The 24,197-nt window shown below is 37.7% G+C and overlaps 1 protein-coding gene across 8 annotated transcripts in view; it reads left to right on the plus strand.

Moving 5' to 3' along the window:
• Positions 1-24,197, plus strand: part of GNB1 (G protein subunit beta 1) — a 32,954-nt gene that overhangs the window by 2,790 nt on the left and 5,967 nt on the right. For 3 of the 8 annotated variants that reach the window (XM_071767065.1, XM_071767072.1, XM_071767069.1), the window contains exons 2-8: positions 13,068-13,130; positions 14,563-14,614; positions 21,012-21,119; positions 21,774-21,812; positions 22,441-22,547; positions 23,468-23,531; positions 23,955-24,117. In XM_071767065.1, coding sequence (XP_071623166.1) covers positions 21,063-21,119; positions 21,774-21,812; positions 22,441-22,547; positions 23,468-23,531; positions 23,955-24,117 — 430 coding nt within the window. In that variant the 5' untranslated portion in view covers positions 13,068-13,130; positions 14,563-14,614; positions 21,012-21,062. Of the gene's footprint in view, positions 1-9,205; positions 9,397-13,067; positions 13,210-13,926; positions 13,963-14,562; positions 14,615-21,011; positions 21,120-21,773; positions 21,813-22,440; positions 22,548-23,467; positions 23,532-23,954; positions 24,118-24,197 lie in introns of those variants that run through there. The other 5 variants (XM_071767066.1, XM_071767073.1, XM_071767070.1 and 2 more) reach the window with 4 other exon arrangements.

Genomic DNA, 24,197 nt, shown 5'->3' on the forward strand with positions numbered 1-24,197 from the left:
ATTAAAACAGTTCTGTGTCTGAAGTACTGTGTTTTAAAATGACAATACAAATCTCTAAAGATTTTTATGCGTGGCTTTTAGTATCTTTTAAGTAAAATGTAATTCCAGTTTGTGACTTTTATGGTTTTTCACCATACTGCTAAGCTTCTTAACTTTGTTAGCCTAAATAAAATAGCTTGGTTAATATTTGATATAATGAACTCAGGCTTAAAATAATACACTACCAAGCAAGAAAAAGAAGAAATGCTTGTTGTGTCTCTGGTATTCTAATGACCTCCAGACCTTTGGTAATATCAACCTTTTTAGCACTGTTTATCTATGACTTAATGTATAATCAGTTGTTTGTTAGGTTGCTGTAATAGCCCAGCTGTAGTCCATACTACAGCAAGCTAGGAACCAGAAGAGCTAATGAGTGTTTTTGAATTATTATTTATTACTATTTTTTTAACACAAAAAATAAAGCCTCTCTGAAATTAGCTGAATGCATTTTTCTCTGGTAGTGTGCCAGGAACAATTTTTAAATTAAGAATACTTGTTCAATAAAATGTAAAGCTTTGTTTAGTGGTACTGTTAGTGTGCTGTTGAACTTAAACTGCACAGGTTGGGTGGCTTTTTGCTTTTTTTTTTTTTTTTTTTTGTGTGTGTGTTTTGGTTTGGTTTTTTTTTTTTTTTTTTTTTTTTTGGTTTTTTTTTGGTGTTTTTTTTTTCCTACTTAGGCTGACCTTTAAGTACATGGTTGGAAAGCAGTTAGGGTGAAGTGGGCTTCTGTACTGGGTAAGTAAATGGCATTTATCCTTCTTTAGTCCTATGCAGCACCATGAAACCTTCCACAACACATGAAGTTAGAATTCCACTGTAAATCCTAGCCAGACAGTTTTAAAATTTAGACTTAGTGACAGTTCCTCTTTGCATCAAACCAATAAACTTTTGTATAATTAGTAAGTGTGTAGAATTTTATGTAGCATTATTCTAGGTATTATTCACAAATGAGTACTCTACAGCTATTAAAATTTTTAAACCTAGAACAATTGAACTAATGTACTTGGAATAAGAAAATCTTTCAATTAAAGGATCCCTTGGTTATAGTAGAAATACATAACTTTTCCTTTTGTAGGGGGCCTTTTCCTGAAATTCAGCAAGATGATATTTGCTGAATCGTGTAATGATTTCCCTGTGCTTTGGAGGCTTCAGTTTGATATTGTGCACAACAACTATAACTGTTAATTCTTAAAGAGTTACTCTGTTATGATTTCCCAGTCAGTGTGAAACAAGATTCCAGTTCATATGAAAGTTGTGTTGCTTTTTTGGATGCTTGTGCTGCCTGTTACTGTAGTTAGGGTTGGTAAGAAGTGCTACATTTAGTTAGTTTTGTAGTTATTGCAATAATAAAAAAAAAAAACCTGAAGTTGCTTGCTCTCTGTGCAAGCAGCAGTAGATTTGTCTCCTGCATGTCAGGCTTGGCTCATGTTTTAGTCAGTGAATTGGATTAAATTCTTACTGTCCATGGATTTTGGCTCTCAGCATTAGTGGATTGGTAATTGATATTCTCAATTTTAATATCCAGTTGGAGCCATATGGCACCGCATTGTTTCAAGACTTGCATTTAGTGCTGGTTTGTTATTAGCAAGTTGAGATGAGAAACAGTGAATTCTACTGGATGAATTATGCTTAGGTGAGGATTCTGCTCGTGCCACTATTCTGGGTGTATTTTTACAGATTTTTCCTGGTTATGTTGGAGGAAAAATGTATAACCTTGAAAGCAACTGGCTTGTGGTAATGCAACGTCTCCTAAGCGTGTGATTGAAGATAAAGGGGATTTTTTTTTAAAGGAGTCTCTTGATTGCTTGAAGTGCAGTCTGAAAATGAAAAGAATACATATTCCATTCAAAATGTTTTTTTTTCTCCCCACTGATAATGTTGGAATTAGTATTAGCCAAGGTCGTGATAAAAAACAAAAACACCCCCAAGCTCCCCTGTGTTTCTATTTAACATAGTATCTCAATTTATTATTTCTTCACAGGGTGTCGAGTATGCTGGGGGTTTTGTGAGCATGGATTTGTTTTTCACCAAAGAGAAATGTATGCAAAATCCATAGATACTTGAGCCAACTGGTAGTTCAGCAGAACATTAAGTGGTTTTTTAAAGCTGTGAACTGGCTATGAACAGTACCTTAACTTTAGATGCCAAAATAATCCATGTAAATGACTGTAGAAGGCTTTCTAGTAGAAAAATATGGACATTCCAAAATAGATTTTGAAGCAGAATACTGAATTCTTATTAAAGCACTAGAAGAATTCTAAGTAGAGTGAAAGGAGAGGGTTAGCCTTTGGGAAAAAAAAAAAAAAAAAAGCAAAACACTTAAAGTATTTTTGGCAACATAAATATAAGATGTTGTTGGCCTGATTTTTTGGGTTTTCTTTTAGCAGCTGACCTTCTAAAATGTGTTCCTAACAAATAACACTATTTTAATTTGCATTAAATGCCTGTGCTCGTTGCATTTATTAGTGGCACAGAACGTGTTACAATTTGTTGGTCTCTTGAAATACAACGATACATTTCTGCTTTTCTGGAAGACTGCAGTTGGAACCCCGTGTGTGTGCTATGTATAGGGGGTATGGTTTGCCTTACCCAATATATTTATTTTTGGACATTCAGGAATCTTCATTCTTGAACCCAGCTTGGGAGTACTGACGTGACAGTTCATACATGCCACCTGGCAACAGCTACGATTTGGGGCTGCTTGCTGTGTGTATCTTACACTCAGTGTTACTGCTGGTGCTGGAATTAGATGCTTACATGATAATTTGAATATATAAAAAAAAAAAACACCCTACATTTTTTTCATGGAATTTGTCGGGAATCTTGGCTTCAAATTCTGTCCAAGATTTTCAGCGCCGAGCGCTGAGTTTTTTGGTTTTCAAAATTTTAAACTGGCAGAAAATAAGGATCCCATAAAAAATGCTGCACATTGATCTAATTACTGACATTTTAGTTCACTGGGGCAGGGATTAAGGAATGACAGGAAGCAGGAATAAGTGCTGGAGAAAGCCTAAGTTTTAAAGCAAATACTTCAATTGTTTGGATGATGCCAGGTTTAAGTCATGTTGAAATCCAGTACAAATAACAGCAGCAGGTTGAGAACAGGAATGGTTCAGAAGCTGCAGATGTTCAGACCTGGCTCTGGGTTAAGGAATAGGTTACCCTCTGTTAGCTCTCCCATGGTAATTATCCAGGCCTGCACTTTTCAGATAAATGCAAGGTTATTCAAATAAGCAGAGCCCTTTTTCATGGGGGACCAACTTAATCCCAGCGTGGGCTGGAAGGGTGCATCTGGATGGTTCCTGTGGAACTTCTTCAGGAGTCTGAGCTTTTCTTGGCTAATAGCAAGATCTCAGATTTTTATATTTTTTTTTTAATGTTCTGGTAGAATTGATTTAAAATTATGATTTTTTTCTAAAGATTTTTGTCTTAAGAATTGTAGAATACGAGGTATTCTTGTCATTTGTCACAGCCTTTTGAAGAGCTTAGTATTTCTTATTTGGTGGGGCTTAAGGGTTAAAATTTGCTCTTTCTGTCCTGTCTTTCTTGTGGGATCCTAATAATGGATAAGGGAAAATGAGGCTAAAGACCTGAAGAAGGTGAACTGAGGGAGCTTAAAGGACACAACATACAAGGTGCCTCTGTAATTGAAGGTGGTAAAGATAGGCTAAATCTGCAAGTTATTTTCATAGATGGTATTTAGAACTTGATGAGGGGGGAAAAAATAGTAGCAAATAATAAAGTGAGGGGAAAAGAGGGTTTAAAAATCTGTGCCATTTTAATATGAAATGTAGTTCATTTCTGAAAGTAGTCTGCATGAGACTGCCTCATTATAAGTGTGTATTTTTATTTAAGTATACAATTATATAGAATACTTTATTATATAGAGTTTATTTGATTAAGTTAAAATTTCAGCGTGTCAAATCACTGGAATTTCTAAAGGTTCTGTATGTAGAAAAATAATTTCTCTGTGTTGTAAGGATTAGTAGAATTGTAGATTGCTAGATATTTTTTTCTGTGTGTTTTTGCAGTGGTCTGAGAAACAGGAGGGTTTGATGAAAATTTCTCTCCAGTTATGTTTATCGTGTTTATCTCAGATGAGAATATTTATATGTCTTCTTGAAAACTGCAGGAATGCCTGCCAGCACTCCCAAAAAAGAAAATATTAATTATCTGTAATTAGATGGATTAGATAATTTTTTCTAGCTTTATGTAATGTGGTCCTATATTAAAAACTAAAAAAAGATTTTTGTCACTATTTTCAGCTCGCTCTTCTTTCCCTCCCTGCCCCCCTTCACCTTCCAACGAGGGGGGAGGGGGGGAATAAAAGTAAAAATAAAATACCTCTCTGTGGAAACTCCTGCATGCTGTCTGTCAAAGTAGCTGTGAATATTTTACCAGTTCAGGTATCAGTGGTGATTTTGCTCATCCTTATTAAAGCATCAAGCTGTATGGAGTAGGGGGGACTAAATAAGAAATTTTGCAAGGCTTTTTATCTGGCTTTGTGGGCGTTTGCCTTTCTCCAAGCTGACATCAGTGACAGGGAGGCAGAGCCTTAGTCCTTTGCCTTGCTTTTTCTTGTTGCAGTAGGTTAATCCCAACAGCTGATGCCAGTTATTTTCTTTCTTGGTAAGAATGAGTTTCAGCTGAACTCTTGCAGGTGACCTTTTAATTCTATACATCTTTATTTTCTTACTGCATTTTTGGCCTTCTTGCACAGGCCTTGGGCTAGACCTAGGGAACCATCTGAGAACTCTGTTCAGTACCACGTGCCCTGTGGTTATCCTGACACCTTGGGATTTATTAAAATCTGTCAATAAATAGAGGCTATCTAAAATTACTTGCAAAACTTGACAAGCTGAGTGGGTTTTGCATTTTTTTTTTTTTTTTTTTTGTGAAATGTCCAAACAGATTTCCAGCACTGCTCTGTCAGAAGAGTTTTTGATTGTGTGCTTTGACATTGCTGCTGAGCTGCTCTGAAACTGAAGTCTCTGTGCTCAGGGTTCACGGTGGGGATGTCACTGGGAGGACTGTGGCCACACGGGGTGTGTTTCACTCCTTTTGCTGAGGGTTGGTGAGCAGCCTGTTGAGCTCCAAAATGTTTTTGGAGATTGTGGTGTGCTTGTGTCTGTCCAGATGCTGTGCCTTGCAAGCCACCACCTGAGGTGTCCATTGCTGGGTGGGAATGTGGGAATTTCTTCAAGAACTGGAGAAATTGCACTGCCCTGGTGTATTCTCTTCTAAAATCAGAGCTCCTTGTTTTCAGTCCAACCCTTTTGACTTCTGGAGGTTTTTATTGAAACAATTGAGAGCTAGGAGGGAGTCAAAGCACCAAGGTTGAAAGTGTCCAGGAGGTGATGTGAATGTGCCTTCTTATTGATGCAGAGATCTTAGAAGTTAATGCTTAGTTATCTTCAGTACTGAGATTTATAAGACCAAGCAGAAATGTTCACTCCATAAACAGCATTGAGCAGAATTCCCCACATTTATTTCTTGCTTTGATATGTGCACAATTCAAGTATTTTCTAATAACATATTTGTAGTGAAAACTAGTGCAGTAAGTCTGGTTCTGTTCCATTTAAATTTGTTTAAATTGTTCAGCTGATACACCCTAGTTGATAGCAAGTGGCTCAAGGTACATATCAAGCATAGCAATGCTTGAATCTCAAAATAAAATAGAAAAAGTAAAATTATGTTTCTGTGTATAAAATACAATGATTTATAACTGTGTAATACAAAACTTGATGTATGGTTTTCTTTCCAGTAAATGAAATAATATCACTCAATAGACCAGGCCTATGCAGGCTTTAAGGTGCTGGGAAGAAAGCTGTTTATGGTCGTCTTGGATTTTTCCTGTTTTGTTCCTATCACCTAACAAACGTGTTTGGAGAGCAGTGCTGGAAATTTCTGTTTATCTAGAAAAACAAAGTAGATGTGATAGTCTGCTGAAACCTTTGGTACTTGTAATAAGATTATACAGCACTAATTAAAGAGCTCTCTTTGTTGGAACATATGCTTGATATTCCTGTTACACATTCTTTGTTAAAATACTGAAGATCTGCTGCTGTCTGTTTACCAAAGGTGTTGTCTGTACAAAGATCAAGAACAGTTTGCTTGGTGCTTGTGGCAAATTAATTGTGCTTCAGGTTACCGAGTCCTGGATTTCACTACAAGTTGTCAGATATTATCTGGCCAGTGTCTGAAAATTTACTGTAGAGGTTAATATAAAGTACTTTGGTTAAAAAAACTGTAATACTTGAGATTAAATAATATTGAACGGGAACAATTTAGAACATTTAAAATCTTGATGGAGTAGTATGTGTTTAACAGGTGCTCGAGAAGTTGGGGAAGTATTTTTTCATAGATGAGAGATAAGATGGGATGTTAAGCTGTATCACCTAGCTAGCAGTGCCTGCCTGCTTACCTGGATACACACCATGCAGAATCCAAGACTGAAATAATATGGTTTAGATTTCTCAGTCTGATTTCTTCTGTAGTGATTTTTGAGGTTTTTTTTTCTTCCATATTCTCGCTGTTCTGAATTAAACTCAGAAGGGCTCGCTCTGGGGAAGCCAGTTCTTGCTGCTCACTGTCACAAAAGGTGGCACAGCCATCTGCTCTTCAGCAGCTGCCTTGCCAGTTCACATCTTGGCACATTAAAGAAACCAGATATTTTATTACCAAGCACTGTGCTGCAAAACTCTGAGTTCAGCTTCTAGCTGATGAGCAGCCCAACTCTTCCAGAACGTGAAGCAACTTGTAAAAGCAAGCTGAGGTGGAAGCTGGACTTTGAAATAACAAGAACTGTGTTTTTTTCCCCCATCAGAATCCTTAATATTCTGTATGAGGTGGACGTGGCCTGTCTTCAAAGCTCTCTCCCCTTCTGCTTTGAAAGGACCAAGCTGATATATTGACTGCCACAGTCAGTGTGGGTTTTTTTGCAGTTTTGCACAGGATCAAGGAATTCAGTGCAGAACTTTAAAAGCTACAGATTTCAGCTAACCTTACTGGCTGCTGGCTTTGCTAAACACACTGCTTTTTTTACTTGACTTTGCATGTGGTTTTTTCCTTGAAATAGCTGGAATTGTCTTATGTTTTAATTTTTGCCTTTCTTAGTTAATTCCCATCTTGGCTCCTTACCCTAGTAGCACCTGCTCTCTTATTATTAGATTTTCCTCTTTATTTTGATCACCTAACTAGATTTATACTATCTAGAGGAATACAACCTATGCCAGAAATTTTAAGTGGGTTAATGCAGTACTATGGAAAGAAGAACATCCAAGGTTGAAAGCAAGTATTTCCTGTTGTACCTTCGTGCTTTTGTTGTCATACTGTCCCTGAGCTGTACTTGAAGTTTACCTTCCCTATCAGCATTGTTGTATTGTCTGTTCCCAAACACCACTTCTCTGTCTAATGGCTCCAAGGTCTCCTGTGTTAATCAACTTTTCAGTCTGCCAACCTTGCTTTTCTTGTTCTTGTTCTTCTCTACCCCAACTTATTTTGGATCAGCTGCACATAGCAAAATACAGCAAGTGCTGGGAGAAACCAGTGGGCTAATAGGGAGTATAAATAATTGCTATCAAAACGAGTGGAACTGCTTGCACATTGATTAAAGATGGGTTGTGCTGATTGCAGGGCTGGAGAACAAAGGATAGCTCAGTCTCTTAGAGAAGTCGTATTGTAATTTCTACTGAGTGTTCTTTTATCTGCTATATGCATATAATACATTCTGTTGATTTTTAAGGTTCACTGAAATACACTTATCTGCAGACTGGTCCTGGAAAGCAGCTGGGTATTGTATGGCATAGCTTAGCTTCTCTCTAACAGTCCTTGCTTGTACTGTCTGAACACCTGAATTCTTATTTCAGTGAAATGTATTCATTTTATTAATTAGCTGAAGCTTGGGTAAGGTCTGTAACACAGTTATAAAGATTTAATATTTTTCTTTTATGTGAGCTCTGAGGCTGTGAGCCCCTGCATGAGCTCCACAGTCTGTGTAGCAGAGGCTGAGAGAGAGCAGACAGTTTGTTCCAATGTCTTAACTACCTTATTTTTGGTGAGGCAGGATGGGGTGGTAATTATGGTCAGAAGGCAGTTATCAAGTCTTGTCCAGCTTGTGTCTCAGATGGGTACCTTTGTTGCTTCTATTCAATTTTTAAATTACTATTATTTTATGAAAGCTTAATACAGTAAAGTTCACTTTCTTAGAGTCATTTTAAGTCAGTAAAAAGGCTTCTTTTTTCTGCTCTGAAGTACTCTGTCAAGACTGGATCCTAACAATGAAAGGTTTTGGGTGGAACCCTTGATCCATTGGGCTTGATAGAATAAAAATGGTCTTGCTGCTTCTGGAAGCAGAGTCTGTTTTTCAGTAGTGTTTTGAGGGCCTCAGTGCAGTGCTTTTCAGAAGCAAAAGTGCCCATGAAGACCACCTTACATCTATAAACATCTCCTTTAGCTCAGAAATAAGGGTGTGTTGGTTTGGCTGTTTCTTCTAATTTTAAATGGTTTGACTACTGAGGATGGAAAAAGTAGTATTGCTAAATATAGCATTCTGAAAGTTAGTTGTATTTTTTTTTAAAGGTTGTAAATAGGAAGCAGCTGATTCTCCTTTGACTCAGTTGACTCTTTACTAGCTGGCATATGTAGAATGAAATGGATGATTCAGCTTCTATTGATAAAATACTTGAGCTGAAATTTTTGGAAATACCTGATACAACAATAACTTCTAATATTCTGTGCTTATGTGCGTATACAGTCTTACTGAATTTTTATTAGTATTTTTCATGTCTAATTTTGCTATTTTTGTGGTGTGGTTTTTTTGTTTGATTGTTTTTTATATTGTAAATAAGTGATCATGTAACCCATTTCCTCCTCTAATATAATAAATATTGTAGTGAAGATCTTGATGTACTTCTGGATGTCCCTGTAATGGTAATAATATCTGAAACAATACATGTTTTTTAACAAGGTTGAGAAGATCATGCCAATACATGTGTTCAGTACTGAAGCTTACAGTAGACACCCTATTAAACTGAAGGTTGCAAACTTGTTTTGATACCTGAATAGGTGTGTTTCTAGTGTTGACTTTTCAGTAAAAAGGAACAAATGTACTTATTTAGGTGTGTAAAATGTTTTCACTTGTTGTGTTGTAGTTCTGTCAGTGATTTGTCAGGCTGGGATGATGTCTGAACTGCTCCTGCAGCACTGTGCTGCCATTTCTACCTTCCAGGAGAAAATGTACTGTGCACAGCTTGCATTCTGAACTGCCCTAAACCTGCCCCTTGATCTAGATAAGAGATTACAAGTTTGCTTAACAGATAATATCCTGATACTATGGCAGTACTTTAGGTCCCCTGGGTAAGAAATAATGGATTTCTTGTTCTGTTTCTGGGTTGGGGTTTTTGCATTATTTTGTTCATTTCCCAGCTGATAATGCTTCACCTGTACCTAACTGCTGGGTACTACAGTTTTACCCTTCTTGTTTTTCCTCTTTTGCCTCCCTAATACTTGTAAATCCAGACTATGAAACTCGTCTCGTTATTAGAAGCTTTCCACATAGCTCCTACTATGCATGTAGTAAAAACTGTAGTAGTATGTGACAAAAAATTGTTTGGTTTTGGACAAGGGAGTTCTTTATTAAGTGGCAATTTTCAGGAACTTACTTTTCTGATAGCTAGGAATTTATGCATGGGCAGATTCCTGACCTAGGGTGGTTTTTTTGGTGGTTTGGGTATTTTATTTATTTTTTTTTAATTGTAAAATGAGGAAAGAAGACAGCCAAAACCATCACTGGCTAGGCTGATAAAACTGGTGCAGTTTATTGATAGATGTGTTGGTCTTCAGAAGGAATAATTGCATAGAGATACTGCTCAACAAAGGAATAAAAACTAGAGCATAGGCTTTTGACATTCTTAATAACTAGAAGTTGAAAATGGATATTGAATAGCTATAGATTTTGTTCTTAAAGTAATTTAGTTTCTTATGCCCAGTTCTTATCTACACTTAAGTGTTACAATGCTCTTAAATGAGAATTTCTTCCAGAGCAAGACAGAAAAGAAGATAAATAGTTAGGGAATCTTTTGACTTGGGTTGCTGAAGTTGGAACAGATACTAATATTTGTGAACTCACTCAAAGTTCTCCTAAGAGCACTCTTTTTAAAAAGTGTGATTTTAAACAGTTAGCTTCAGGCAACTGATAAATTTGTAATCATCAATTATTTTATTTTTTTACATAAATTCTCTGCTGTACCCAAAAAAAACTAGGATTTTTTTTTTTTATAATGCACATAGCATGTGGAAAGGATTACCAAAGTGACCTGTTAGAGTCCAGATTTTTATGCTTAGATATTGCATCAGTATGATTTTTTTTTTAAATGTAGGTCATGGGATTAGCATCAGGAAATGTATTTTGGCAACATATTGATGCTGTCTCCTAGAAGACAGCTTGAATTTGTTCACTGTTGGTGGCAGAAGGAGACAGGCCACTTCACTACAGAGCTGTTTATTGCAAGCATGTGTCCCTGCCATGTTCTTAAGCATTGTTGTCTGCTGATTACTATTCTATTTTGAGAAACTGGTAAGCTGTCCAAAAGGTTTATTTTCAAATACCTGTAAAATGTAGCCTTACAGATCAGAGCTCCTAACAGATTTGTACTGTGAAGTCATGAGCAGGACTTTAACGTATTTTCCTCAAAATCTTGTGCATGGGAAATAGTAATGGATTTCATTCACCAGAAAAAAATACTTTGGGGAGAGTAAAATTTTTTAGAAATTCTAATTTTGTAGAATCTTGCATTACAGAGGCTTTTATGCACAAAAATCTCTAAAGTAGTGACATCAGTGACCCTTGCAGAAAGCTGCCTGGTTGGAATGGGACCTGCATTTCAAGGACTGAGCTATAGGTACTGATGAGATGTTTGTGAAGTCAGTTCCTTTAGCTACGAGTGGTTTTAGCTTCTGTAATTATTATTTTGTATTTGCATGCTACACTGAAAATGGAAATCTGTTACCTCTCTAGCCAGCTAATATAACTGTTGCATAATGAGCACGAACACTTATTGACCCGAAACTCTTGTGTACTTTGCACTAATGTATGGAAAAATGTCTATTGAGCACAATGACTGCTTCAGCTGGAAACTTGGCAACTCTTCAACACGAGAAGCAGCCAATACCTCCCACAGAAATGGTCCAGCCATGCTAGCCTTTAACTAGAGAAGTGTTTTCAGTGAGCTTTTGAAGGAGTTGTACAATTTAGCCTTGTCCCCACGAGCAGAATCTGTTCTGCAAACCGGTTAGTAAGGTATTGCTTGCTTTTCAGAGCTTGTGTGCTGGGAAATTACAGACACAGCAGATGATTCCCAGAAAGAAGACCTTGAGTAAATGAGAAGGGCTCGTATCCATTCACTTGGACATATTTAGATTTATGAATTTGTAATTATTATTTTTTTACTTCTGTAGGCTGTCCTTCAAGCTGTTCTTGTAGGAGGTGACAGCAAAGACTGGGCTTTCCAGAATAGAGATCTCCACTCAGCAAGAAAAATCTGAACTAGAATTAACTTGTGGAGGAGCACATACAAAACCAAAACATCCTTCAAGTTTCCAGCTGTCCCCTAAGACTGTTTATGTTGATAGGACCAAGCAGGTTTTGGTGGTTTTTTTTTTTTTTGTATACAGAATAATTTCAAAGCATAGCTTTAGACTTTAGGCTTCTAATTTCTGTTGCCTGGTGGCATAATTGGAGCTTCACATTGTTGGCAGTGATTTGGAAGGGCCGTGCAGTCTCTGGGACATATAAATTCTGGTCTGTGTAAACTAAGAAACAGTTCTAATAAACTAACTTGTAATTCCTGGTTTCACAAACGTTATCCTGACCATGTAGTTGATGGGTTGTAGTGGTGGTAAGTGTTGGGTACCTGAACAGAAGTAGCTGCATGCAAAATCAGTAACTGCCTGTTCAACATTCAGACATCCCTGGGGGGTATAGGATGCACCCTTTTCAGATGGGTACGTGTTCAGAGGGCAGATACACCAGAGCAGCAAAGTACCTTCCTTTGATGTTTTGTTTCACCTTAATAATATTGATGTCTGGCTCAAAGAGGAAAATGCTTTCCCTACTCTTCAGAGTCCCTTTTCTTCCTTTCTTCCCTCTTTTCTTCCCTGCTTTCCCCAGCCTGGTGAAAAAAGTTGCAGTCTTTTCTGCAGAAGAGTCTTCTTCATGTGAAGACTTGTATTCTGGGGCATGCTGGAGTTGAGATGAATTTTATGGTTTATTAGTCACCTTGGTGTAAACACTTCAGTATCTTTAAAGGGAAAAAGTATATTAGGCTGAGAGCAGTTAATAAGTACCTGTAGTGAGTAACCCTTACCCAGAAATGATGATGTTTTTACCATCTGGAGTTATTCTGTTGTTTTTTAATCCAAACTGCTGTGCAGAGCTGTGGAAGGTGGGGACAGGGGGTGCACCCACCATGTGTAGGGCTGGGGGATCTCCAGGTCCTTTGGTGGAATGGTTTAACTGCCTGAACCATGCTTAAAGTTTTCTGTGGTACTTTTTGTTCTCTCCAGCTTTAGAACCCCCAGTTCTTGATGTTGAGAACACGAAGCTCTCAGCTAAGTGTGGTTATAAGGGCTGATGAAGGCAGAGGGTGGGTGAAGCTGGTCACAAGAACTCTCTGAGCCACTGCTGTGGTCTGATGGATGAGCTGGCTTGTCATTTTTATGTTGCTTTTACCAGACTACATTTTAGCTAAAAATGGAAGCTTGTGGCAATGCAGATCTCTTCTCCAAAGTAGCTTGGCTACTTTTGTCCTTAAATGAGCCCTTTAACGTGGAACTGAAAATATGTGAGTTGCCAGGACTGCATTCTGCAGGCGTCCAAGGATGCTTCCAGCATACCTAACTGAAACCTTAACCTAGTTTTACAAAATAAACTAAACTTGGTGGGAAAGTTTGCTGTTATGCTTCCTTACTCTTCTTGCAGGCTGGTTAAAGTAGCTTTTTTGTTTTGTTTTTGTTTTTCTTTTTTGCAGAAGGCATATGAAATCTGCAACACCTCTCCTGCATTAATGAGGGTGCAGCACAGGACAATAATGGTGTGTGTTTTGGCCTTTGCTATTGTGTATTCTGTGTGCTGTTAGTGTTCCAGCATAATTTTACTTGTTTACATTTCAGGTAATTCTTTCAGAATTTCATTAGATTTCATTATCTCTGCAGTGTGGGCAAATTTTTCTGTCAAGACTCCTGAAAGCTGAATATCCTTGATCTTTTTTCAGAAGATAAAATGGTCATGTTGTGTGTTTGTGTCTTCTGGGGGGGGGAAGGTGTAGTTTGGCCTCTTCAGTGTGAGTTTCTGTTTTCTGTCCCAGAGTGTGTTGTTCTGGCAGTAACAAACCGGCTTACACTGTGATGGTTTCATAATCACAGTATTAAACTGTTCCTCTCTAAATGAGCTTGGATGAGGATGACCCATATCCTAAGTAGCTTAACCTTCATACCAGACACTGAAGTGGTTTGTAAATTTCCCAGCTAATAGGGAACTCTGAAATCAGAAAGACTCATTACATGCAAGCATTTCAGCTTAAAGTGTATGAAGCTGTAGACTTTCTGATTTAAGATTATTTTGCTTTAATACCTTCTTGCTTTGTGCTCAGAATACCCTTCTGCTGTCCTGATGCAGCCACTTTGAAGATGTGCACTCAGGTTCCCATGGCCCTTGCTGTTTGATAGAGACAGGTCCCAGGTGTTCAGAGCACAGAAGTGGTTGTCAGTGTTTCAAATCTTGGGGCAAGGTATAATTAGTGCTTTCTGGTGCCAGAGGAAAAAATTGTTCTGAAATTTCTTGCAAGATTTTTTTTTTTTTTCTTCACCTTGCTTACAAAGCCAGTTTGTATCCTAAATCATTACAGTCTTCCAGACTGCAAGTGTGTGAGTTACTTTGTGTCCATTTTTACTTTTTAATTTTTAAATATATTTAGTGATTGGAAGCCATAACTCTTCTAGAAGAGTGCTATGCTCTCACTTGAGCTCACTAGTAGGAGGTTTATGTAACTTCTTTTGATAAAATAGATATCTTGATACTTAAACTGTGCTTAGAAAGCATCTGTACCTCAGGAACAGTATTGAGCAGAAATAATTTCAGTGCTTTCAAAATGCAGATTTGGAGGGGGGCGGAATTTGTAGTGCAGTGAAAATTACAGTCTTGTGTGAGTGAGGTGGTGTTTTGTTACAATCCTAAACTCTCTAATAGTATGGACTTCTGTGTTGCTAGGGGAGAAGAATTAATAATCTGAGGATTGCAAGAACTGTCTTGGAAAAAAGTAAACCTTGACATGAGCAAGTCTTTTGGTTGTCTTCGTATTATTTATGCACTGCCCCTTAATTAACACAAGCAAGGTGTTAGAGTTAGCTAACAAAAAATAGTCTGTGCTTTGGTAGTATTTCAATTTCTTGTAGATATGAATTGTTAAGAAAATTTTATTTCTTCATAACTATACTAATTCTGCACCTTTTTTTTTTTTCTTTCAGAATTTACATGTTTGACAGCAGAAGTTGGCTTTCTACTGTACTGAGAGAAAATGTAAGTGGAGAAATTAGGTAATCTTTTTTTCCTAGTGCTTGAGAAACTCATGCTATTTTTAAAAAGTGGTCAGCTTCAGTTGTTTATCTGTTAATCTGTGCAAGCTTTGTTTTCTACCTTAGCATGTGTATTCTTATGTCAACAGGAAGGATTTTAAAATGGTTAGGAAACCTGCTAAATAATAGATGTTAGTGCCTGCCTCCTTTCAAAATGGAACTGGCAAAGCAGAGGGAGACCACAGATGAAACTGTTTCATCTCAGTGGGGCAGGGAACTGTAATAAATAAAATGATGAGAATAGTTATTCTTTCATGAATGAAAAATTACTTACCCACCATGTTTGACAAAAGAAGGCCAAATTTCTTTTGAGCAAAGTGGCTCTCATCAGAATGTTCTTTTCAGTGTGTCAGTATTATTTAAACAGAACCTGAACGTTTCAGAGCTTACATTTGGTGTAATAGTAATTATTGCTAATATTTTTTGGAACAGAGAAACCTTCATTACTTTCCAGAATGTAAGTTCAAATCTTTCTGCCTCTTGTGAAGCCTCTTGGTCTCTGATGATCATTACTGATTAAACTTATGCTGTGTAGAGGGTATTCATCAGTTGCATTTGTTACTTTCCATTTCTAAATCTTTACCTATTTTTCAAAAAGCAAGTGGCAAGCAGCCCTGACTCTTTCTCTAAACCTGTCTTCTGAGGTGTTGTCTGTTTAGTTACCTTGGTCAACCCTAGACACCTCCAGTGTTCTTTTTTTTTTTTTTTTTTTGGGAGAGCTGAAACTGAACACTCTTCCCAGTGTAGACAAACCATTATTTTTACTCAGTGACATTATGATATTTTCAATATTTTCTGCCCCATTTTATATACAACCTTTTGTTTTAACCAGTGCTGAGTATTTAGCCAATACCTTTGAGCATCTTCTCCAGGTTTTGGTTTTTTTTCACTTCAAATAAAGTTTGTATCACAGAAGCTTGTGTGATACATTTCTTACGTTGAGTTTCTGTGTAACTTTTGTACCATTTGTAACTTAAATTATCTAGATATTTTTTTGTGTGTGATCACTGTATCTGGACGTCTGTACTTCTGGATCAGAAGGCACCCCTGAATTTTTCTCTTCTATTGTACCTCATGTAAATGGCAGAGGGAACACAAGCATAAAAGTCAAATAGAATTCAATATATACTTCTGATTAAATAACAAAAACCCCTCATCTTTCAAAGCCAATACGATGTCAGAACATTGGAACTAAGAGTGCATTGTGTATAATTCCTTTGTCATTGTGAACATGTACAAGCTGCTGTGCATGTTGCTAATAGGATTTATGGTATCTGATAGATTAGCACAGCTTCATTTAATCAGATGACCTGCTAGGAGGCTATCTGGTAGGCATAACATGAACTGATTATTAAGGCTGTAAGGTTTTGGCTCTGTTTTTGCAAATGAAGTGTTTTGCTTTTTGCTTTTTTTTTCCTGGCTGTTCCATACTCACTGGAGTGATGCATATTAGCAGGAAATATATTGAGGGAACAAATATCAGGCAGTCTGTTGATGTGGCCAACATTCTGACAAAATTATTGTGCTTGGGTAGTACCCTAAAGCTATAAATTGAAGCTGTGTTACCAGACTGCATCAACAACAGCTCGGTGGTGTTACTTGGCCTGCTGGAAGTAGTAATGTGTAATAAAAATACCTTGTATCAAATGAAGCTTGGCCATCAAGGGATGGAAATTCTAAATATTTGACTTAATGACAGCTGTGATTTCAAAGCTTTATTCCCTTCTTTTGTAGAGACTGACAGAACAGGCTACTTAGGAGAGATGGAAGGCCCCATCCTTTTAAATTCTTTTTTATAGAAATGCTGTGAGAAAACAAAGTAACCAAGTGTTAGTAAACATTTCCTCGTTGTTACCAACTAGTTTTAGAAAGGAAACATATTTAACCCAAGAATGTGTTCAGATGAGTTGCATTCAGCTCTTCCCATTTCTCTTAAAATGAGCCCATATAAATGTGATGGTGTTAATGATACTCGTTTCAGTAACTGGACTTAATTGGATTAACAGCTTGAGCTCTGGAAAGGACATTAAAGTTGTAACAATTAAATGAGTGAATTTGAGTGAATTGTTCTGTCGATGTTTTCTGTGTTGTGAACTTCATCTTTAAATTAGAGCTACTACACTGGGATCCTAAATATCTCTCCATTTGCAGGAAGTATGTGGACACTGAGTAGATTTTGTAATGCTTTGTGTTCAGTTCAAGGACTTGCTCAGCATAGAGCTGACTGCCTGGATAGAGGTAACTTTCCCCCACATGGTGATGTAGCTCTGTGGAGCTTCAAGGAAGACAAAGCCAGAAGCTGTTACTTTGAGATGAGTGATGTGATAAATCCTTTTTTTGACATAGGTGAATTGTGAAGTTTTATGGAAAGTAACAAATTAGGTGAAGTCAATATTTTTTTTCTATGTGAGAAACAGGGGGACAAAGTGACTTTTCTGTGGGTAACTTGTAAGAAGAGATTAGAGACTTGGGTCACTTGGAGTAGTGAAGAATAGTAAATGACTTTGCAAGTATGCTTATTGTTGTCCCTAGCAAGAGGAGAATTATCTACAAGGTATTCTTGTCAACAAGATTAGGGGCTTTAGGCTTAGAGCAGAGACACTTAAGCACTTCAGCCTGTGGAAAGGTCTTGAGTGAGTTCAGGAAAGTGAATGTGTTAGCCTTGGGAAGCCTGGCTTCGAGAACATTGCAACAAATTCAGGAGAAAGTGAGGTAAGCATGAGTTTGGCTGTTACCTATTTTTTCACAGCTATGCTGAAAATGGGAGCGTGGAACCTGAGTAGTAACTTTTTTCTAGGTTTTCTTGATTTAGAAATTTTGTAACTTCTTTCAAAGAGAAGCACCATCCATATCAAGCTTAATTTGTCTTAGAAACTTTCTTTTAAAATGGGGTCAAATGCCTCTAAAACATGCTGAGAAACAGAAATGTATTACTTCAGGATATTCAGTTGTGCTGGTTTGTGATGAGCATGGGTCATATATTGGACAATCTCTGTTTATTGCATCTGTGTTTTCCCATGCATTTGCCTGACCTTGCCTCTAGTTTTTGCTTTCAGAGATTATTAAAAAAACCTGCTAGATACAAGTAAACTCTCCTGATTTACAATATAGCTGAAAAGTACACAAGGGGATGGAACTTTTTTTTTTTTCCCTGTGGATCTCATATTTCTGCCATAAATTTAATTGCCTAGGACTTAATGTAAAAGAAGTAGAGGAACAGCCAAGTTGGTTGGCTGTTTGTCCCATAAATTTTACAGTCTGCTTCAGATAACTCCTATATTTTAATGCTCTTGGCTTCATCAGGATTTTTGTTTCCTGTGTGTGAGTTCAGTCATGTTGGCAGGAATTGGAACTTCCTGTTGATGTTGAAACAACAAAGGCTACAAAGGGAATGTGGAAATCTGGTTTGAACAATTCCTATGGATGCTTCAGAACTGCTGCTCAGAGTCTGGAGTTGCCTGGAATGCATGGGGAGGGAGGGAACTTCTCACCCTAAAACTGTAGCAGACTTCAAGATATTAACTTGGTGTGTGGATATATTACAGATGGAAAAGACATCAAGGGTTGTATGCAGTCAGCTATTAATTATCATGCAGTGAATACTGAAGCATAGCAAGTGACTGAAGGTCCAGATCCACAGAAGCTGCTTTTACAACAGTGGTTGTGAAGCTCCTTGAAGTCCTTGCTGCCTGTGATAATGGAGATGGTATCTTGCACAGAGGTGTAAAGGTTTCTGTAGCACTGGCAAACCATTTTGAAGTTGTTCATTCAAAGGAAGCTTTCCTTAGAACATCAGAGAGTGATTTTCTTGATGTAGAGTTCACAAATAAAGCATTGGAGGAGCTCAGCTGCACAGTAGGTAAGGCAGGCCACGCAGATGCATGTCTGAATAACTGTGTGGTAAAGCACATTTATGAAATGACTTTAAAGGTTGGGTTCTGCTAATTCTTGGGTTCAGTTAATTCTTACAGATGGTGAAGGAACTAGGGCTGCTCAGCCCCTGTGTAAAGCAGGACTCAGGCAACGTGCTGAGGCAGGATACTGCCTTGAATGTGATGTGAAATGTTTTTATGTAACACAGTTATACCCCTAGATCTTGTGCTGGGCCTCTCAAAGCATCACGGAGGTTTTATGGGTGTGAAGACAGATGTGTATCTGCTGGCTGAGCCATGATATCCCACCAGCCAGGGAGTGGGGCTCCTGTCCCCTCAGCTGTGTTCCTGGCTCTATCACTGTTGCTGCAGCAGACACTGGGCACTGCTGGGCTGCTTCTGACACTGCCATTTGCAGCAGACCCTCAGCACATGCTATGCTCAGCACTGAGGCACAAGCATGAAATGTGCTTTTATTTGCTTTAAACTCAGTGTATGCAACTAATCCAGGATCAAACTACAGGGATCCATTGCAGGGAAGCAAACCCTCTCAGTCTAAATTTTTTCCCAGGACCAGTGTTCATCTCCCTAGGCCTCCTCCTCTTCCATTAAAAAGTTTTTTTTTTTCATTTAAATGTGAGAGAATTCTATTGCACAGTGCACAAATTCTGGCAGAAAGGAATTGTCACTATTTTAAGCTGTGAGTTACAGGAGGATGTATCTACTTTGACTGATATGAGATTATTCATCCTATTCTATTTTAAAATAATGCTGCATGTAAATCTTCATGTAGTTACCTGTAACTCTGCAGCTGAAATTCTGGTGTGCTAAATCTTAATCCAATTGCTGAGTTGCTGTGACCTTCAGCAGATTATTTAAATTTTGGATTATAATTTCTTTCCCTGAAATAGGAATGATACCATCTCTTAAGATCCTTGTCCTCTGCCTAGAGAGCCTGGTATTTCCTTAGTGGAAAATGGGCTTATATACTAACTTAGGGAATGGTGGAAATAGGACTGGATATCAAAAAGCTAAAAAAAAAATCTGAAAATTTATTCTTAAGATCAGTCTTTAAACTTATTAATTACTTAATGACAAGAGTAATGCTATTTCACCAACAGAGGAGCTGTAAGCAGTGATGGCTGCATGCTAAAAACTGGAGACCTAACCACACAGTCTTAGGTCTTAAATGTAGAGAAACAACAGAGCATTCCAAAGAAAAGAAGATGGTTATACGGTCATAAAACACTCTTGATGGGTTTTGTCTTAACTGGATTTTGGACTAAGCTGAACAAGCAGTCTTAAAAGGGCTTAAAGATGACCCTGGAGCCAGAAGAGAGAAGGAAGAGACAGTTTCACAATAAAGTAAAAGGACTGTGATGTTTGGTGAATGGAGGTTTTGAGATGGAAGCTAATTAACATTCCTTTTCTAAAATATTTTGGGTTTCAGAGAAGAGTGTAACTTTGTATATGGATTACATTACAAAATCTGTTCCTTGAGGTCCTTGTTTTGGAATGTTTGCCACTGTGAAGAGAGCTCTGAGATAAATCTGGTTACGTGGGGTAGGAATATTTAGGGAATGTTAAATCCTTAATAACTCTTGAAACTTTTTTCAGTAATGATGCTTGCTCTGCTGCTTTGGTTTGCCTTCACAATATGTTCTCTGTTACTGTGACAAGATAAAAATATAAAAGTTATCCCCATCTTTCTCCTTGGGAAGAGCTTAAGGGGGAAAAACCCCACACCCCACATGCTTGCAGAGATAAATAAGCTGATTAAAACTTAACAGAATAATATGTAAAGCTGCTAGGCAAACATCTCTTTTATTTCATAGTGAAGAGTCAGTTCTGGCTAATAAAGTGTAAAAGCACACTAACAGTGTTTTTAAATAAACTCTAGGTTCTCTGTGTGTCATTTGAAAATGGAACCAATTGTTGTGCAGTAAAAGAGAAACTTCATCAGCATCTTTCTTCAGTGTCTTGTATTGGTATCCAGCTGCATGGATTTTAAACCAAAAAGTTTAGGAAAAGCTGAATTTTAGCCAGGGAATGCTGATGAAAATGCTAACAATACCTTTCTAGAACACTGACTTTTAAAAATAAGTCGTATGCTTAATGGAAAATATCTATATGCTTATTTTATTGGAAAACAATCCAATAGTTGAGCATGTTCATCAATAGCTGTGTTCTGTTGAGCCTCTGTCTTGCTGGCTGCAGAGCAGGGCAGGCAGAGGGATGGATGTGAGTAATTCAGTGCTCAGAAAACAGCAAGGGCAAAACGTCTGGCAGTGGTTGATTAAACTCTTCCCCTCAACATATCATTAAAAAAATAGTTTTATTCTGACAACGTATTAATGTTAAAATTCTTTAAAAGTGCTGTTTGGGATGGTTTGAAAAGACTTGTCTACTCTGCTAATTTCAAGCTCTGGCTTCTACTAATTCCCATTATTATTATCCCCTGTCTTTCAGATTTCTGGTTGTTTCAGAGGTGGCAGTGAAGCACACCTTTAGCACAGGAAAATGAGTGAGCTTGACCAGTTACGCCAGGAGGCCGAGCAACTGAAAAACCAAATCAGAGTATGTATTGAAACAGAGGATCTTGAAACCTGGGCACAGATGAGTGGTGATTCCTGCATCTTGAAGAGAAGAGGTGGAAAGAAACCGGGCATTAAGTTAAATGTTTTCACAGTGCCAAAGTTAATGGAATGGGTGTTGAGAGAGGGCAATGCATGTAACTGCTAAAGGAAATTACTTTTGGTCTTTAATACTGCTTAGAGAATAGTAGTTACACAAATAATGCACAGAATGGATTAGATCAAAATAAATGTTTACTGAAGTTTTTCTGAGCCAGATCATAACCAATGTTAAGCAACCTCCTCCTTAAAAGAAGGTCAGCTAAAAGGTTATCTAGGGCTGGTCCAATTAGATCTTGAAAAATCTCCAAGGAAGGAGAATTGTCTGGATAAGCAGTTTGATTGCTTGACCCTCTTTGTTGTGAAAATCTTATCTTTCTCTCTAAAGTAGAAAATGTTGAAGTTAGATGTTTAAAATCAATGTTTTGACAGCAGACAGCACACTACACTCGTGCTGCAGTTAGGATGGGTCCTTGCTGGATGACAAGCAGGAATGCTTTCTGAACTTTGTTTTGAGGGAGCTTCATCAAGATGACAAAACAGAGATACAAAAATGTACAGAAATTCTTCTGACTTCTTTAACTTCCTTCCATTGCAGGATGCTAGGAAAGCATGTGCAGATGCCACCCTGGCTCAGGTAAGCATTTAACAGTTTAAAATGAATTAGAAAAACCTATTTTCTTTACCTTCTTACACCAAATTTTCTTTTTGTAAGTGCAAGTGCCTCTCTTATTTTTCCCTCCTTTCTCAGTGATTCTTATTTTGCTTTTAGGTGTTTTTTTCCAGACATAAGAACTTTTTTCATCATTGTCCCATTTCTGAGAGCAGTTTTTTCAGAACTGACTCAGGGCACATCTGCACTATTTGGTGGAAAATGGCACAGGGGAGCCCCAGTGTTCTGCTACGGATATGATTGTAGTTCAGTTGCATCACCTTTATAATCAGAACCATAACCTACTGGGTTTAACCTATTTATTAATTTCCACATGATGCTGCACTGCTGTCTGAACTGCTCCTGAGCATCTTGCTCTGCTGTTTGATCTTATTTGCTTGGTTTCAGCCATCATTAAGCTGGGGAAAGGGAAATTTACTCTGGAGTGTGTCTCATGGAGATGTGGTGGGTTTTTTCAGAGACCTGGTAGGAATTTAGGCTGAAACAGATGATTATGGCACTAGAAGAGAAGGCTTTTTTTTTTTTTTTAAAGTTTGTACAGAGGTGTCTGATGTCAGCTTTCATTCAGGGTATGACACCATTCCTATTTCAGATCACAGCCAACATTGACCCAGTGGGGAGAATTCAGATGCGCACTAGGAGAACGCTCCGGGGACACCTGGCGAAAATTTATGCAATGCACTGGGGGACTGATTCCAGGTGGGTGCTGGTGATAGAAAATATGAACTCTTGGCTTTGCTGTTATTTCACAGGCCTGTGATTTCCCTGTTCCTACCACTAAGAACCAGTAATTCCAGAAGAATTAATTCCAGACAAGCAAGAGAATTCTGGAACCCTTAATCTCACTTTTTTTTTCCCTCTTCTCCTGATGTCCATTTTTTTCTTGTCCAAATCTTAAATTTGGCACCAAAATACCAGTCCTCACCTACTTCTTAAAAAATGGTGTGGTACCACATAAATTCCAAGAACCTATGGAGATAGAGTACATTATTTATCAATTGTACTTAATGAAGAAGTATGCATCGTTAATATGAAAAATAGTTAATGATGTGTTACCCTTGTCATTTCTGAATTGCCTACTACTTAAAAATCAGAACAGAACTGGTAGTTTGAGTTGAACTTCAGTGTTTTGCATCCCATTTTTCTATGTCTCTGATAGACACTTATTTCTCATAGATATGCAGAATTCATTGCCTCAGGCACCTCTTTTGCAAATAACTTACTTAGAAGATGGGAATTCAGTTTTTTGTTTGGCCAAAGTGTTTCAAGATAGCTCAAAAATATAACCTAGAGAAAAAAAAAGTCTGGAGACTGGAGTACTTTGATTGCTCTGTGTTGTTCAGCTTTGAAACCATCATCACAAGATGCATAAAATAAATTTGAATACCATATTGGAGTGTTTTATTAGATTTCCAAACCAGGGGATTATGAAACCTGTGTTTGGAACACAGGCACTGATTCCATGCAAGTTTTCTCTCTGTGTTCAAGACTGAGATGTTAGTTACATGACTACAGTTCTTCTTGAAACCAGAATGTGTGAAGATGTAGTTGTTCTCTCTCACGTTTCCATAATATTTAGCATTGAAATTGGCTCTGCTTGCCTCCTCTTTCCTCTCTAGGCTTCTAGTTAGTGCCTCCCAGGATGGCAAACTTATCATTTGGGACAGCTATACTACAAACAAGGTAAGAGTAACTGATAAAATATTTTCCTAATGATAAAATAAAATGGCTCAAGGTGAATATTCTGATTAGCTCCGTGGTAGAAAACTTCTCCAAATGATCTGGTTGTGTTTTTAGTGCAGGGTATTGTTCTTTAACTCCTGATTGCTTGCAGGATCACCAATTACTGTAGCAGCAGAAAAACAGGCTGTTATCTTTACTGTTTTCTTAGTAAATGCAGAAAGACAGTTAATATTGCATGAAAACTCAATATATATAAAGATATAATCCCTTCCTTAGAGATGTGATGAACAAATCTGAAGAATGAATGCAACAATTTAGCAAGACAGAACCGATTTAGCTTCAATAATCGTGAAAAACCTCCTGGTGGCAAATTATTGACTCAGTTGTTTTGCAGAAGAAATGACATGAATCTCTCCATTTCAGGTGCATGCTATTCCCCTGCGTTCCTCTTGGGTCATGACTTGTGCATATGCTCCCTCTGGAAATTATGTGGCTTGTGGTGGTCTTGATAACATCTGTTCCATTTATAACTTGAAAACTCGTGAAGGGAATGTACGTGTCAGCCGTGAGCTGGCTGGTCACACAGGTGAGTCCCTGCTCAGCATGATCTGAGCTGCCCAAGAATATCGTGAAATTGTAAAACAAAATAAAAAATAATAACCTTTT

Source organism: Heliangelus exortis, chromosome 23 (genome assembly GCF_036169615.1).
Source record: "Heliangelus exortis chromosome 23, bHelExo1.hap1, whole genome shotgun sequence".
In the NCBI taxonomy this organism is placed as follows: Eukaryota; Metazoa; Chordata; class Aves; order Apodiformes; family Trochilidae; genus Heliangelus; species Heliangelus exortis.